The sequence below is a fragment of the Mercenaria mercenaria genome, chromosome 11 (genome assembly GCF_021730395.1).
Source record: "Mercenaria mercenaria strain notata chromosome 11, MADL_Memer_1, whole genome shotgun sequence".
Taxonomy (NCBI): Eukaryota; Metazoa; Mollusca; class Bivalvia; order Venerida; family Veneridae; genus Mercenaria; species Mercenaria mercenaria.
This window is the reverse complement of record NC_069371.1, coordinates 53,386,542-53,403,109: the sequence shown is the minus strand read 5'-3', so window position 1 is coordinate 53,403,109 and position 16,568 is coordinate 53,386,542. Positions and strand designations below refer to the sequence as shown.

The following is a 16,568-nucleotide window of genomic DNA, read 5'->3' as shown; positions in this document are numbered from 1 at the left end:
TTTCAAGCTTCACACAATGTCCTCCTGCTGAGATGACCTTCCTGGGAATCCTAATTAAGGTCCCAAAAAAGTTTTTTTTTTTTTTTTAAATGAATGCTTCTTTAGAAAATCAAAATTACAAATGCAGATTAAAAGGAAGGAATATTATCAATTACACAACTACCATACTGCTGGTATTCCCTTATAATCAATACATGTAAATATTTATTTACTCCAGTCTGTGTGTGTGTGTCTGTCACAAAGCTGGTCCACACTCTAAGTCGAACATTTCTCATCCGATTTTCACCAAACTTGAACAAAATGTGTTTGACCATAAGACCTTGGCCAAGTTCGATAACTAGCCAAATCGGTCCAGGCGTCTTGGAGTTATGGCCCTTGAATTACCAAAAATCGGTCTTTTTACTCTTGTCCGCACTCTAATTCGAATATTTCTCATCCAGTCTTCACTAAACTTAAGCAAAATGTGTTTGACCATGAGACCTCAGCCAAGTTCGATAACTAGCCAAATCGGTCCAGGCATTTTGGAGTTACGGCCCTTGAATTATCGAAAAATTGGCCTTTTTACTCTTGTCTCTAAGTCGAACATTTCTCATCCGATCTTCACCAAACTTGAACAAAATGTGTTTGACCATGAGACCTCGGCCAAGTTCGATAACTAGCCAAATCGGTCCAGGCATTTTGGAGTTACGGCCCTTGAATTATCGAAAAATTGGCCTTTTTACTCATGTTCGCACTCTAAATCAAACATTTCTCATCCGATCTTCACCAAACTTGAACAAAATGTGTTTGACCATGAGACCTCGGCCAAGATCGATAACTAGCCATATCGGTCCAGGCATTTTGGAGTTACGGCCCTTGAATTATCGAAAAATCGGCCTTTTTACTATTGTCCGCACTCTAAGCAGGGGTTCCACTAGACCTAAAAAAACCTAAGAGTCCCAGGACCCTTGGGCCCAAATTTTGAAGGGTCCTTTTCCAAAATACAGGAGTCCTGTCCCAACACGTCCATATAATTGACTATATTTTTTTATTTAGTAATACGTAGATCTTTACCTAAGAAAACAATAAACTCAAGATGATGTTACAGCATAATAAAAATGTCAGTGAGTTTCAGGTCATATAGTCTCATATTGCAAAGTAATATTTATCAAAATACATGTTATTTTGATTAGGTTTTTCTCCAATATTTCATTTAATTTTTAAGAACAGAACAGTGCTATAGCACTTAATAAAAATGTATCCAAAATGTACTATCCGGATACTGGTACACTTTCGGAATGTCATCGGAAAGTAGTTTTTACTTAGCCAACTAAGCTAAAACAGAGATAGTTCCTCAAATAATAATGCTACTTATCATTAAAAACTGCATTGAAAGTCAGTTATTTTAAGGAATTTTGGAAATATATGTATATGACATCGGGTGTAATTAGACTCGTGCACGGACATTCCAAACTTATTTTTGCTTTCGAAATTCATCAAAATTTGTGAAGTTTCTTGTTGAAATTACAATATGATTACTAAACAATGGTCTAATTTAAAGTAGGCATGAAAAAATCTTGCAGGGCACATGCTCGGTCAGGGTTTTTTCTAGCTAATTTGGGAGCATAGCCTATACCCCCAGAATTGGGAATTTTGACGCGTAAATGTTCCAAATTGGGAAATATTTAGTCCCATAGGATATAGTAAGGATGTGTGTAAGCACTTTCTCATACACTTATTTCACATTGTAGAACATCTTTAACATACTTCCATTACGAAATTGTCCATAACATGGTCAATTTCTGTGCAATTTTGATGAAATTTTTTTCAGAATGTAGATTGGGAATTTTTGCATTACTTTTGGGAAAAATACATACTTTTTGGCATTGGGAATATAGCCGAATAACGGCTATAAAAACGGCCAAAAAAAAACCCTGTCGGTAATCAGCTGCTTACGATAATTGAGTAATTGGCACCTTTTTTTGACAGTACACAGGACTAATACGCTTTATCAGTAAATTTCAACACTTCATTGATTCTTGTTACCTATGTGCACTCGCCGTGACGTAACTTGCTGATAAAAAAATCAGCGAGGCATGTCTACAGGAGAAAGGGCGGGATTTAGCAGAAGATCAAAGGCAGGAGGGCATGACCGCGAGTGTTTATTTTGAATACACGTGTCTATCGTGGAAATAGTTTTACTGAAGATACGAGAAAGGTTTATCAAAGGAAAATGCCCCTGGGTCCCGAAGGACGCACAGGCAAGTATCATGCCGAGTCCTTTGAGCGTCTTTTGAAAATCTCCCGGGTCCGGACCCAGGGTCCCGGGTCAAATGGAACCCCTGACTAAGTCGAACATTTCTCATCCGATCTTCACCAAACTTGAACAAAATGTGTTTGACCATGAGACCTCGGCCAAGTTCGATAACTAGCAAAATCGGTCCAGGCATTTTAGAGTTACGGCCCTTGAATTACCGAAAAAATCCATCTGTTTACTCTTGTCCGCTCTCTAGGTCGAACATTTCTCATCCGATCTTCACCAAACTTGAACAAAATGTGTTTGGCCATAAGACCTTACCCAAGTTCGATAACTAGCCAAATCCCCCCAGGCACTTTTGATTTATGGCCCTTGAATTACTGATTGGATCCACTCATCCAGACCATCTAATTGGATCCACTCGTCTAAAACATCTTGAGAAACTAACATTTTTCAGAGGGGCAGTTGTGGGAGACATGCACTTTCCTCAAAAGCATCTCTAGTGTTTTTTTGAAAATGGGATGGGTGATGTTATTTGGGGAGGGCATTGTTTAGAGAATGTAAGGTTACAAATGATACTTATTTTTAATTTTGTATCAGAGTCTCACTCAGTGATGTTTAGCATTTGTTCAAGAAATACTATATCCCAAGCAGTAATAAATTGTCATTGAATAAAAACATTGTAGTTCAGATGCGAAGAAATTATATCACGAGGGCACAGCCCAAATGATATACTTTTATGAATCTGAGTACCTTTTAAGAAAACTGGGTCGTCTGTGGTCAGAAATTAAGTCTAAGATTTTATTATGAAAGAAGTGACTGAAAAAAAAGACAAGTATACAATTGATGATGCACAGGTATTTACTGTTATGATTTCAGATGTACATGTCTAGACAGTTATGGCAAGCAAAGAACCAAAGAACATTAAAAGATTTCCAAAACGACTCCTGTCAAGTTTTCGTAGAGGCAAGAAGGTTCATCTACAAACAGGCAAAAATGAACTTCACACTGACTCAGATGAAAGGGCAGGATTTACATCATATGACTTAGAGAATGCTCAAAATGAAAATGCTACTATAGATTTGGAAGCTACAATAGTTTTAAACACTCCAAGAAAAAGTAACAGTTCTGGTAGAAGTACTGTTGATGCATTAGTAACTCCAAAACGAAATTTGAGGAATGTTATTGCTGAAGATTCTAATGAAGTAGCAGATAACTTTCCTACTCCGCGAGTTGAGAGATTAGTACTGGGCGGTCCGATGAGTGCAAGCGCAGACAGTGGTATAGACTGTAGTATTCTGTTGTCGGAGAAGAACAGCCCTGAACAGTTTGTTGCATTCACTAGACGTGAAGCTGAGAGGCTTAGACAGGAACAATTACACAATGCATCTGTTCTAGAAACTCTTACCGAAGCTGACAGAAGCTCAAGTGAAGATGGTGACATAGAACATGTTACCGACAAAACTAAAAATATAGACAATAGGAATGATAGCCCAAATGATAATGTGATGGGTGCTGAGGGAGGCTTTAATGTAAAAGAGTCAACCAATGAAGTATGTGATCACTCAGACATTTGTGACACGTTACAGCCACCTAGTGCTTGTATTGGGACACCTCAGACTGTAGAAGCTGCTGGGCAGAATTCACATGTACCAGAATGTAATAATTTAGACAGTGTTGATGGTGATTATGTGTTTCTTACAGAGAATATTGATAACACAGTCTCCCAACTGGTTGATGTTACAAGTTTTACATCAGATAACAGGAACCATGAACAAGATCAGTCTGACACTGTAAGAAGTAGTAAATCTAGTAATCAATCTGGGACTGTAACAAGTCTGTGTAATAGGTTAGAAAATGAACCAGCACATTCTACAGATACATACAGCCAGACCTTAAATACAGATGAAATAATAAATGTTGATAATTGCTATATGCACTATTATGCCAACAGAACTGATGAAATAAAGTCAGCGGAGGCCAGATTGAGACAAGATCAATCAGCAGGAGCAGTGTTACAACTAGCTGCTACACATAATATAGTAGATCCAGTGCCTGTTGTAACATCAAGTATAGCAACTCATCGTGTCTTACAGTCTACTCCTAGTCCAGCCAGGTTATATGTCAATGAAAATAGTGCATTTGCAAAATGCAAGTCATTGAAAAGAAGTGTTAGCGATGTTGGAAAAGGTATTCTAGGGAGGTTAAGACATCGAAGCAAGGATGGCAGGGCACCAAAAGATGAAAGTATTTGTGTTGATGATGAGGCAAATACTGCATTGGGTAAAAAGTCTGGATTTAACAAACTGAAGAAATTAGGTGTGAAAATAGAGAAGAGAAATTCTAGGATCAGACACAGTAGTGCACAGTCAGCAACGTCCAAGATAGACACAGACTGTGTCAGTAATTCTCAAACCAACTTGAAGAAAAAACAGTCTGTGAAGTCACCAGTTGTGAAAGAGATTTGTGCAGTAGGAGAAAAAATGATGGATGAATCTAGTAGTAATTTCAGTAAAACTAAACAATCACCAGTTTACAAAGAAATTTTGTCAGACAATGTTAAGCAAGAACTGGAAGCTAGTTTTCAAAGACAATGCTCTTCAGCAGTGACAGAATCCATCCAGGATATGACAAGTAGTATAAGTCAGATGACATCAGCTCTGTGTGCAAGCTCAGCTGAGAGTATTGCTTGTATATGTGATTGTAAAAACAGATACTCTGACCCTGAATGCTGTGAAAAAAGGAAAACACCATCTCCACTAGAGTCCACAGTGTTTGCAGAACAAAAGAAAACACTTCCACTTGCTGATGGTGAATATTTAGAAATTACTGAATGTGATATTGATGCCACAGAAGCAACATCTAGTGAACAATTTGAAAGTAATATGTGTGATACTTGTACAATTTCAACAAATGAAAATGAAATTACTGAATATTCTCCACTAGTTAATAGAAACCATACTCTGAGGAATGAAGACAAATTTTTACCTGAGCCAAATTCTTCATTTTGTGATGAAAACATTGAAAGCAGTGATGAAAGTAGTGATGAAATATATCACAATTATTACAGTGATGACAATGACAATAATTCTAGTGATGAATGTTCTGATTTAGACTGTTCCAATTGCTGCAATGCATCACCAAATACAGGTAACAGAGACTGTCTCAGCAGTAGTTCAGATTCTGAATGTAGTATAACAGATTCCTGTGAAAATCTTTCAGCAAAATGTAAAGAAATGGGCTCATCTAGATCATCCTCTCAGAGTTCAAGTTCATCCTCTGTGATCTCTAGGTTGTCTGCACAAAATTCAGAATCTTTGTCAAGTTCGAGTAGTGGTACATCTAGTCCGGTGGTAGAAGATTCCAGTTTCAATACTGAAAATTCTTCATTCTCGGTCAGTTTTAAGGAAATTGATTTTGAAAATGGGGATGTTATGTATGTGGAGAATAATGTAAGCAGTGATTTTGAAGATGGTTGGATGAATGATTCTGAAGATAGTATGAAACTTTCTACAGTCTGTGCTACACCAGCATCTAGTCCTAGAGTAAGTGAGGATTTGTCATTGGAAATTAGTCCTAATCCAATAAACCCTTGTATAAATACTGTTTCAAATTCTAGTCTAATTATAAATTATCAGAACAATATTTCTGTGGACAAGGAGAGGCTTCCACAAGGATCTGTGGCAAGTCCTCTGTCACTTCAGGGTTGTGTTGTAGTTAGTCCACACAGAAGTGATCAAAGTGCTTCTTTGACATCGTCACCACCTCCAAGTGTAGAATTGAGTCCAACGCCTCTCAATCTTAGTCAAGATTCTACATTTACAAATGTCAGTTTTGAAGGGAGTTTTGCAGATGCAAGTTTTTCTGTTCATGGTCAGTCAGCAATACCTAGAAACGTAAAGTGTTCTGGAATTTCATATGATGACAACTATGAGTGTTCTTTCATGGATGAGCAATTGTCACAAAGCAATAACTATTCTTTACACTCAAACTGTAGTTTATTGGATAGCTCAGAAACTTTTAATCGAAGAACTAGTCAAAGTGAACTGAATAATTCAAGATTTAAATCTAGGTCTGCTAGAAGATGTTATAATGCAAGTCTGAGTGCTTTAGATGACTCTCGTCTATTGCAAAGAACATTACGGAGGAACCATAATAATAATGTGAGTGGTTTAAATGATTCCAGTGTATTAAATAACTCACACCTGAAACCAGTTAAGAGTTTGGGTAGTTTGAACAAAGATTGTAGGAAAAAGTATGAGCAGAACTTTTATAGACAGAGTGTTAATGTATCTAGTTCTTCAGCAAGACATATGAATGAAAGTTTAGATAGGATTGATACAAGTTCTGCCAGTTTTCACGGAACATCACCTCTATCATCTCCGCTTGACCTCTCGATAAATAAAGGAAGATCTGTAAACCTTGACAGGTCTCTAGGTAGTAAATCGGACAAACAGTGGGTTGATAGACATGTCGGTCAGGTCTTTTCTCCAGCCAAAAGAGTTTTACATAAGAACAGTGGACTGAGTGAATCTGACTTGTGTAAGCAGATTCTAGATTTGTACGTGAGTGACGCTGATGAGTCTGGCTTTGATCTAGCTGGTAATGATGCTACTCTTGACAACTCTTCCATTCATTGTACAAGTATTGATAATAGTAACATGTCCACAAGTCTTGAAGGTTTTCAAAGCACAAATCTTGATGATTCCAGCAGCGAAGATGAGGGACCAGGACTGCATTATGGGACATATGTTGCACCAAGGAATGTGGTAAAAGAAACGAATGTTGATGATTTTACAACAACAACAGTGTGGACTTGCTACACTGGGGAGGCAAAAACTAGAAAACTTCAAGGTAATTTCATAATTATAGGAAAACTTTAAAGTAATTTATTTGATAATTATGGGAGAATTTCAAGTTGAGTTTTATGATATTGATAAGCTAAAAACTCAGACAGAATATAAGCACTTAAAATTAATAAAAAGTCTTAACAGGTTTCTTTTGATTAATTGCAGGCTAAATTGTGAGCTTCAGCTGTGCTACAACATTCCTTCATTAGAATTTACTTGCATTTATGAATGCATAATCGGAAGTGAAGTAGGCAAAAGTTAAATGAATCGTTTTTTTATAAAAATGTAGTAATTTGTTCAAACAACACGATGTGTTTCTAATTCATCCATTGATTAAATTTTAGGTCGTCCAGGTAGTGTTCACCTAAGAGGCGAAGACAGACACAGAGCAGCTCTGGATGAACTACACAACATGTCAATGGAAAAAACATCATCAGAGGTATAGTATATTATAGTCACTGCATTAAGTCATTGTCATATTGTTCTACTAAATTCTGTCTACTGGATTAACTCTAAAGGGAGAGCACAGATCTACAGATCACAGTATCAGCATCGCTGTTGGTATCGGCAATGCTTTCATCTTAAGGTTTTATGGCTTGTTTCTCAATTTCACTTTATCCTTTTAACTTAAATGATTTATTTCGGCAATTTCCTTATTGTCACTTTAAATGTACCATAATGGGTTATAGTAAGCAGATTATTTAGTGTATTGTTACATAAATAACAATTCTGGTATAGCTACTAGTTATATCAGAATCCTAACATAAATTGTTCCATGTCACATACAGGCAGTCTGTGATGCCATATCATTCTGTTGTATTTGTTTATTTTGTAGAAGAGATCAGTTGATGGCAGCCCTACTCGGGGTAACATGGTGAAGGGTGTTGAGCATGAAGCCCTCAAAGACCAGACTAACACTGCACCCAGATTGTCTTCTCTTGAAATGCCAGTATGTATAATGCAAAGCATTTCAGCACTGTCATTTAAACAAATTTATTTGGGTTTGATTTTGAAAAAATCTGAAAACTGTGTCATTTATGTATTGAATTTGTAATTTATCATTTAAATGGCTTATTTTGTATTGCCTAGTAGATCTACATGTATTACCCTGTGCTTTCCAGTATTTCCCTTGGGCTGGGCAATACTCATAAAACAGGTTTTTGCCATCCCTGCATGGAATTTGAAAATTTTAGAATCTACAAGTATATTTTACAGTTAAGCTTTACTTGTTACATTCCATATATCACCATTTCTATAAAGCAAAATGCTAGTGCCTGAAAATATAATAATAAAAAAATTCTCCATAAAATGTTTGTGTGGTGTATATTACAGCCAAGTTTAGCCAGAGATATCCAAGCTGAGGGTGTTGAAAAGGAGATCAGAGGGAACACCTATCCAAAAACAAACATGGTACACATTTACACTGATTTTAAAACTAGCTGAACATTGATAGTTTGGAATTTTCTTATATCTGTACTAAGGCATCTGAGCAGTCTATATAAGACACGGAGGGATATACTATCATAGTTTTGCCATTTTTCATCATCTTTATCTGCCTGTTTTCTGCCATATCTTTGTAATGGTTAGTTAATTGAATTAGTTGTGTGAGTGCTTATTTAACCAGTATAACCAGTTCTTGTAAGTTTGTAATGGAAACTTGAAAAAATCTTCTGCTGGCATAATTTTGAAACAATTTCACACAGACTCTGTGAAACGTTGTGACTTTCTGCCAAGAATGTTTTGGACAATTTTCATTATGTTTATATAGCAGAAACCTTCAGTATCTTTTTGTCAAGAGTTTTAGGTAATGTTACCCAAATGTTCCCTGGATCCCCCTCTACAAAGATAATGATTGTTTATACATGATTCGCATTCATAAAAAAACACAGCCGTGATAGCTTAAAAGAGTCTTCAAGTAATATCTCCCAAACCTTTCGTCTGAAATTATTTTAAAAAAATATTTAAGTTATCATCTTGGTAGAGGCTTAGCAAGAGTGTGATATTTTTCTGATTTTTTAGCCCGTCTGATTATTGAAAAAAATCTACAAGGTATTGTCGTCACTTGATCGTCTGTGTCAGCATCGGTGTTGGTTAATTTTTTAGCTCAACTCTTCAAAGAATAGTCTAGCTATTCTACTCACCCTGGCGTCGGCGTTGGCGTCACACCTTGGTTAAGTTTTTGCATGCAAGTACATACAGCTATCGTTTAAAGGCATATAGCTTTGAAACTTATTTTTTCTTTTCCTAGGTCAATTACCGACTTCACTGGGTCAAGTTCCATAACTCTGACATGTAATTTGAGCAAATTATGCCCCCTTTTGGACTTAGAAAATTCTGGTTAGTTTTACATGCAAGTTACTATCTCCAAAACTAATGCAGATATTGAATTGAAACTTCACATTTGTCTTCGGGGTTATAAAACTAGTTGATAGCACCAAGTCCCATAACTCTGACCTTCATTTTGGCCAAATTATGCCCCCTTTTGGACTTAGAAAATTCTGGTTAAAGTTTTGCGTGCAAGTACATACAGCTATTACTAAAAGGCATATAGATTTGAAACTTATTTTTTCTTTTTCTAGATAAATTACCAACCTCACTGGGTCAAGTTCCATAACTCTGACATGTATTTTGGGCAAATTATGCCCCCTTTTGGACTTAGAAAATCCTGGTTAAAGTTTTATATGCAAGTTACTATCTCCAAAACTAATGCAGATATTGAATTCAAACTTAATATCTGTTTTGGGGTTATGAAACTAGTTGATAGCATCAAGTCCCATTTCTCCGACCTGCATTTTAGCCAAATTATGCCCCCTTTTGGACTTAGAAAATCCTGGTCAAAGTTTTGCGTGCAAGTACATACAGCTATTACCAAAAGGCATATAGATTTGAAACTTAATTTTTCTTTTTCTAGATCAATTACCAACCTCACTGGGTCAAGTCCCATAACTCTGACATTTATTTTGAGCAAATTATGCCCCCTTTTAGACTTAGAAAATTTTGGTTAAAGTTTTACATGCAAGTTACTATCTCCAAAACTAATGCAGGTATTGATTTGAAACTTCACATGTGTCTTTGGGGTTATAAAACTAGTTGATAGCACCAAGTCCCATAACTCTGACCTTCATTTTGGCCAAATTATGCCCCCTTTTGGACTTAGCAAATTCTGGTTAAAGTTTTGCGTGCAAGTACATACAGCTATTACTTAAAGGCATATAGATTTGAAACTTATTTTTTCTTTTTCTAGATCAGTTACTAACCTCACTGTATCAAGTCCCATAACTCTTACATGTATTTTGAGCAAATTATTTCCCTTTTTGGACTTAGAAAATCCTGGTTAAAGTTTTGCGTGCAAGTACATACAGCAATTACTAAAAGGCATATAGATTTGAAACTTATTTTTTCTTTTTCTAGATCAATTACCAACCTCACTGGGTCAAGTTCCATAACTCTGGCATGTATTTTGGACAAATTATGCCACCTTTTGGACTTTGAAAATTCTGGTTAAAGTTTTACATGCAAGTTTCTATCTCCGAAACTAATGCAGATATTGAATTGAAACTTCACATGTGCCATCGGGGTAATAAAACTATTTGATAGCAGCAAGTCCCATAACTGATATGCATTTTGGTCAAATTATGCCCCCTTTTGAACTTAAAACTCTTTTGATATTTAACCTTTTTATACGCCCGTTTGAAAAACGGGACGTATTATGGGAACGCCCCTGGCGGGCGGGCGGGCGGGCAGGCGGCGTCCCCAGACTTTGTCCGGAGCATATCTTCTACATGCATGGAGGGATTTTGATGAAACTTGGCACAGTTGTGCACCATCATGAGACGGAGTGTCATACGCAAGAACCAGGTCCCTAGGTCTAAGGTCAAGGTCACACTTAGAGGTCAAAGGTCAAATTCAAGTATGACTTTGTCCGGAGCGTATCTTCTTTATGCATAGAGGGATTTTGATGAAACTTGGCACAATTGTTTATCATCATGAGACGGAGTGTCATGCACAAGAACCAGGTCCCTAGGTCTAAGGTCAAGGTCACACTTAGAGGTCAAAGGATACAAGAATGAAAACTTTGTCCGGAGCATTTCTTCTTCATGCATGGAGGGATTTTGATATGACTTGGCACAAATGTTCACCACCACAAGACGGAGTGTCATGTGCAAGAACCAGGTCCCTAGGTCTAAGGTCAAGGTCACACTTAGAGGCCAAAGGTCAGATACAAGAATGACTGTCCGAAGCATTTCTTCTTCATGCATAGAGGGATTTTGATGTAACTTGGCACAATTATACACCATCATGAGACGAAGTATCATGCGCATTTCCCTTCTTTAGAATTACTTCCCTTTGTTGTTACTATAAATAGCTTATATTGTAACTTTTTCATTACTAGACGTAGGGAAAAATCGAGACCACTTTTCTGTAGTACAACATGCATGTATCATCCAATTTTGAGGTGTATTTTGACCAATCTCTACCTGGTAAGGATTTTTGTGTGGACTTAAAAAAAAAAAATTGTATTTTTTTTTTTTTTTTTTTTTTTTTTTTATAAAGATTAAGGTTTCGATGGAGGCCTTGAGAAACAAAAATCAAACAACACCAAATCATAGAAAGAAAGAGTTGTTTGACATGAAAATTGAACAGCATGTAAAACATGTATATTACTTTATGAAACAAGTGTCAGTATACTGATATAAACATTGAATTCCGGAAAAGGGCTGCCTAAAGAGGTTCCACTTCCGGACAGTAAAACGCCTTTAAAAACTTACCATTTTCAAAGAACAGTTACACATGTTCGTTTTGATGCATTTGCAATAGCATGCGAGTGGTGAAATTTCGCATAACAAGTTGGAACACAGTTTTCAGCAATTGTTTATCTTTATTTCTTTACAAATGACATTCATTGTCGGGAGACAACTGTTCCCAATTATTTTAAGTACAAATGGCATTCATTTTCAAAGGGAAACAATTTTTTCCGATTATTTTAAGTAATCTTTGAGAAAAAGTTGTCTCCCTTTGAAAATGAATGCCATTTGTAAAGAAAAAAAGATAAACAATTGCTGAAAACTATGTTCCACCTTGTTACGTGAAATTTCACCACTCGCACGCTATTGCAAATGCATCAAAACAAACATGTGTAAAAGTTCTTTGAAAATGATGAGTTTTTAAAGGCGTTTAACTGTCCGGAAGTGGAACCCCTTTAGGCAGCCCTTTTCCGGAATTCAATGTTTATATCAGTATACTGACACTTGTTTCGTAAAGTAATATACATGTTTTACATGCTGTTCAATTTTCATGTCAAACAACTCTTTCTTTCTATGATTTGGTGTTGTTTGATTTTTGTTTCTCAAGGCCTCCATCGAAACCTTAACTTCACTTAGTTGTTACTATAAATAACTTATATTGTAACTTTTTTATAATTGACCGTAGGGAAAAACCAAGACCACTTTTCTGTGGTACAACATAGTTGTTACTTTCTAATTTTAGGTGTATTTTAAGGTATCTCTACCAGGTAAGGAGTTTTTTTGTGGACTTAGAAAAACAAAAGAATTACAATGATTACTAAACAACCACAAAATTAAAATTACATCTGCAAATACAGGTGCTAGAGTAAATAAATTTGCTGTGACGGGCATATATTGTGACATTCTGGCACTCTTGTTGGGTAATATTTTCCTGCTTCTGGGACAATATTTCGAATAGTCGAGCTTGGCTGTCTTATGGACCGCTCTTGTCTAGATCAATTACCAACCTCACTGGGTCAAGTTCCATAACTCTGACATGTATTTTTGGCAAATTATGCCCCCTTTTGGACTTTTGGTCATCAGTCCGTCCGTGCGTTCGTCCTTCAACAATTTCTTGTCTGCACGATAGTGGTTTCATTTATGATTTTATTTTAACCAAACTTGCACACAACTTGTATCACCATAAGATCTCAGTTCCTTTATTGAACTGGCCAGATCCCATTATGGGTTCCAGAATTATGGCCCCTGAAAGGGCCAAAATTAGCTATTTTGACCTTGTCTGCACAATAGCAGCTTCATTTATGATTTTATTTTAACCAAACTTGCACACAACTTGTATCACCATAAGATCTTGGTTCCTTTCTTGAACTTTCCAGATTCCGTTATGGGTTCCAGAGTGATGACCCCTGAAAGGGCCAGAATTAGCTATTTTGACCTTGTCTGCACAATACCGTATAGCGGGTTATTTTTACAGGGGAAATATTTATGCGTTTCTGCGGTCTCTTGTTAGAATCGCAAAAATATTTCCAGCAGAATATTCATCCAGCAAAAATTTAAAACACAAAAAATCTGCATTATTTTCACCAACGTTGTTTCACGCTATGTTTCCTTAGGTAATCCGAAGATCACAATGGCATGGTCTAATTATTGGAAATTACCGTTGCCATCTGACAATTACCGATAATGGTGTAATTAGGTGTGAAGGTCAATCAAAGCCCTAACTGTTAATCCCTCAGGAAACGTTTTTCTTCTGTGAATGAAATAAACTGAGTGAATTTCACTTGTGTTATTAATCCCTTGTGAAGATCTTCTGAACTTTACTTTAGTAACCTTTATATAAGCAGTGTAACAGTTATGACGATCTACCGTAGTTTGAAGTTGTTGTTTGTGCAATTGTTGTTAGACTTATATTTTTTCAGTTCACATGTTATTATATCCTACAATGTATTCCTTAAATGCAAAGTTATTTTACAACAGTTACCAGTAATTTAGTTTATTGTTTTCATACGCTATCATTCTCAAAACACCCGAATATGCGAGGAATTACCTCCTCTTTGGCATAAAAACACAGAAATTTCTCTTCCTTTTATGTGAAAACGCAGAAATTAAACATGCAGAAATTTGTTTCTCAATTTTTGGGGCCAAAACGCAGAATATTTTGACCGCAGAAATAACCCGCTATACGGTAGAAGCTTCATTTATGATTTGAATTTAATCAAACTTGCACAAAACTTGTGTCACCATAAGATCTTGGTTCCGTTCTTGAACTGGCCAGATCCCATAATGGGTTCCAGAGTTATGGCCCCTGAAAGGGCCAAAATTAACTATTTTGACCTTGTCTGCACAATAGCAGCTTCATTTATGATTTTATTAGCTCATCTGATTTTTTGAAAAAAATGATGAGTTATTGTCATCATTTGATCGGCATCGGCGTCGGCTGGTTAAGTTTTATGTTTAGGTCAACTTTTCTCCTAAACTATCAAAGGTATTGCTTTGAAACTTACAAAGATAGTCTTGTTCACCATTAATAGCTGACCCTGTACAGCAAGAAACATAACTCTGTCCTGCTTTTTGCAAGAATTATGGCCCCTTTTGGACTTAGAAAATATCATATTTCTTGGTTAAGTTTTATGTTTAGGTCAACTTTTCTCCTAAACTATCAAGGCTATTGCTTTGAAACTTGCAACACTTGTTCACCATCAATAGCTGACCCTGTACATTAAAAAACATAACTCTATACTGCTTTTTGCAAGAATTATTGCCCCTTTTGGACTTAGAAAATCAGATTTTTGGTTAAGTTTTATGTTCAGATCAGCTTTTCTCATAAACTATCAAAGCTATTGCTTTAACACTTGCAACGCTTGTTCACCATCATAAGCTGACCCTGTACATCAAGAAACATAACTCTATCTTGCTTTTTGCAAGAATGATGGCCCTTTTTGGACTTAGAAAATCATGCGTAGGACAATATTTCTATTATACAAAAAATCAGATGAGCGTCAGCACCCGCAAGGCGGCGCTCCTGTTTATCATTAAGAGCAATGCTCAGGTGAGTTTTTCTGATCACTCAATGTCCGGCCTCTGTCGTCCGTCGTCTGTCGTCCGTCGTCTGTCAACATTTAGCTTGTGTATGCGATAGAGGCTATATTTTTCAATTAATCTTCATGAATATTGGTCAGAATGATAATCTTGATGAAATCTAGGCCGAGTTTGTAAATGGGATATCTCGGATCAAAAACTAGGTCACTAGGTCAAATCAAAGAAAAACCTTGTGTATGCGATAGAGGCTGTATTTTTCAACTAATCTTCATGAATATTGGTCAGAATGATAACCTTGATGAAATCTAGGCCGAGTTCGAAAATGGGTCATCTCGGGTCAAAAACTAGGTCACTAGGTCAAATCAAAGAAAAACCTTGTGTATGCGATAGAGGCTGTATTTTTCAATTGATCTTCATGAATATTGGTCAGAATGATTGCCTTGATGAAATCTAGGCTGAGTTCGAAAGTGGGTCATCTCGGGTCAAAAACTAGGTCACTAGGTCAAATCAAAGAAAAACCTTGTGTATGAGATAGAGGCTGTATTTTTCAATTATTCTTCATGAATATTGGTCAGAATGATAGCCTTGATGAAATATAGGCCGAGTTCAGAAATGGGTCATCTCGGGTCAAAAACTAGGTCACTAGGTCAAATCAAAGAAAAAGCTTGTGTATGCGATAGAGGCTGTATTTTTCAATTGATCTTCATGAATATTGGTCAGAATGATTGCCTTGATAAAATCTAGGCCGAGTTCGAAAATGGGTCATCTGGGGTCAAAAACTAGGTCACTAGGTCAAATCAAAGAAAAACCTTGTGTATGCGATAGAGGCGGTATTTTTCAATTGATCTTCATGAATTTTGGTCAGAATGATTACCTTGATGAAATCTAGGCTGAGTTCGAAAATGGGTCATCTGGGATTAAAAACTAAGTCACTAGGTCAAATCAAGGAAAAACCTTGTGTATGCGATAAAGGCTGTATTTTTCAACTGATCTTCATGAAATTTAGCCAGAATGATTACCTTGATAAAATCTAGGCCGAGTTCGAAAATGGGTCATCTTGGGTCAAAAACTAGGTCAAATCGAAGAAAAACATTGTGTATGCAATAGAGGATGTAGTTTTCAATTGATCTTCATGAAATTTGGTCAGAGTGATTGCCTTGATGAAATCTAGGTTGAGTTTGAATATGGGTTATCTGAGGTCAAAAACTAGGTCACTTGGTCAAATCAAAGAAAAAACTTGTATATGTAATAGAGGCTGTATTTTTCAATTGATCTTCATGAATTTTGGTCAGAATGATTGCCTTGATAAAATCTAGGTCGAGTTTGAACATGGGTCATCTAGGGTCAAAAACTAGGTCATATCATAATCTAAGAAAATGCTTGTTTTATCACAAGAGACCAATTTTTTGGTCCAATCTTAATGAAAATTGGTCAGAATATTTGTTTCCATGAAATCACTAGGTCAAACATGTTTTACACTGTTATGGTGTGTTTCTTAGGTGAGCGACCTAGGGCCATCTTGGCCCTCTTGTTTGACTTGAGTGGCCATTCAGTTAAGTTTCTGTAATGACAAGGCAGTTAAATAGCCAAGTGTTGCTGTCCTCCGACAACTTTTATTTGTGGAGTTTTCAGTCACTTGTTAGTCCCCTACTGGTTGAAAACCAGTTTTGGGGACTATAGGAATGCTCTTTTCCGTCA

General features: G+C 36.5%; 1 protein-coding gene across 1 annotated transcript in view; it reads left to right on the top strand.

Annotated features, from left to right (window-relative positions):
• The window catches only part of LOC123530993 (serine-rich adhesin for platelets-like), a 57,422-nt gene that overhangs the window by 10,867 nt on the left and 29,987 nt on the right, over positions 1–16,568 (top strand). Inside the window, exons 2-5 of the mRNA XM_053517471.1 lie at positions 3,116–7,090; positions 7,431–7,525; positions 7,922–8,035; positions 8,419–8,496. Coding sequence (XP_053373446.1) covers positions 3,136–7,090; positions 7,431–7,525; positions 7,922–8,035; positions 8,419–8,496 — 4,242 coding nt within the window. The 5' untranslated portion in view covers positions 3,116–3,135. The remainder of the gene's footprint in view (positions 1–3,115; positions 7,091–7,430; positions 7,526–7,921; positions 8,036–8,418; positions 8,497–16,568) is intronic.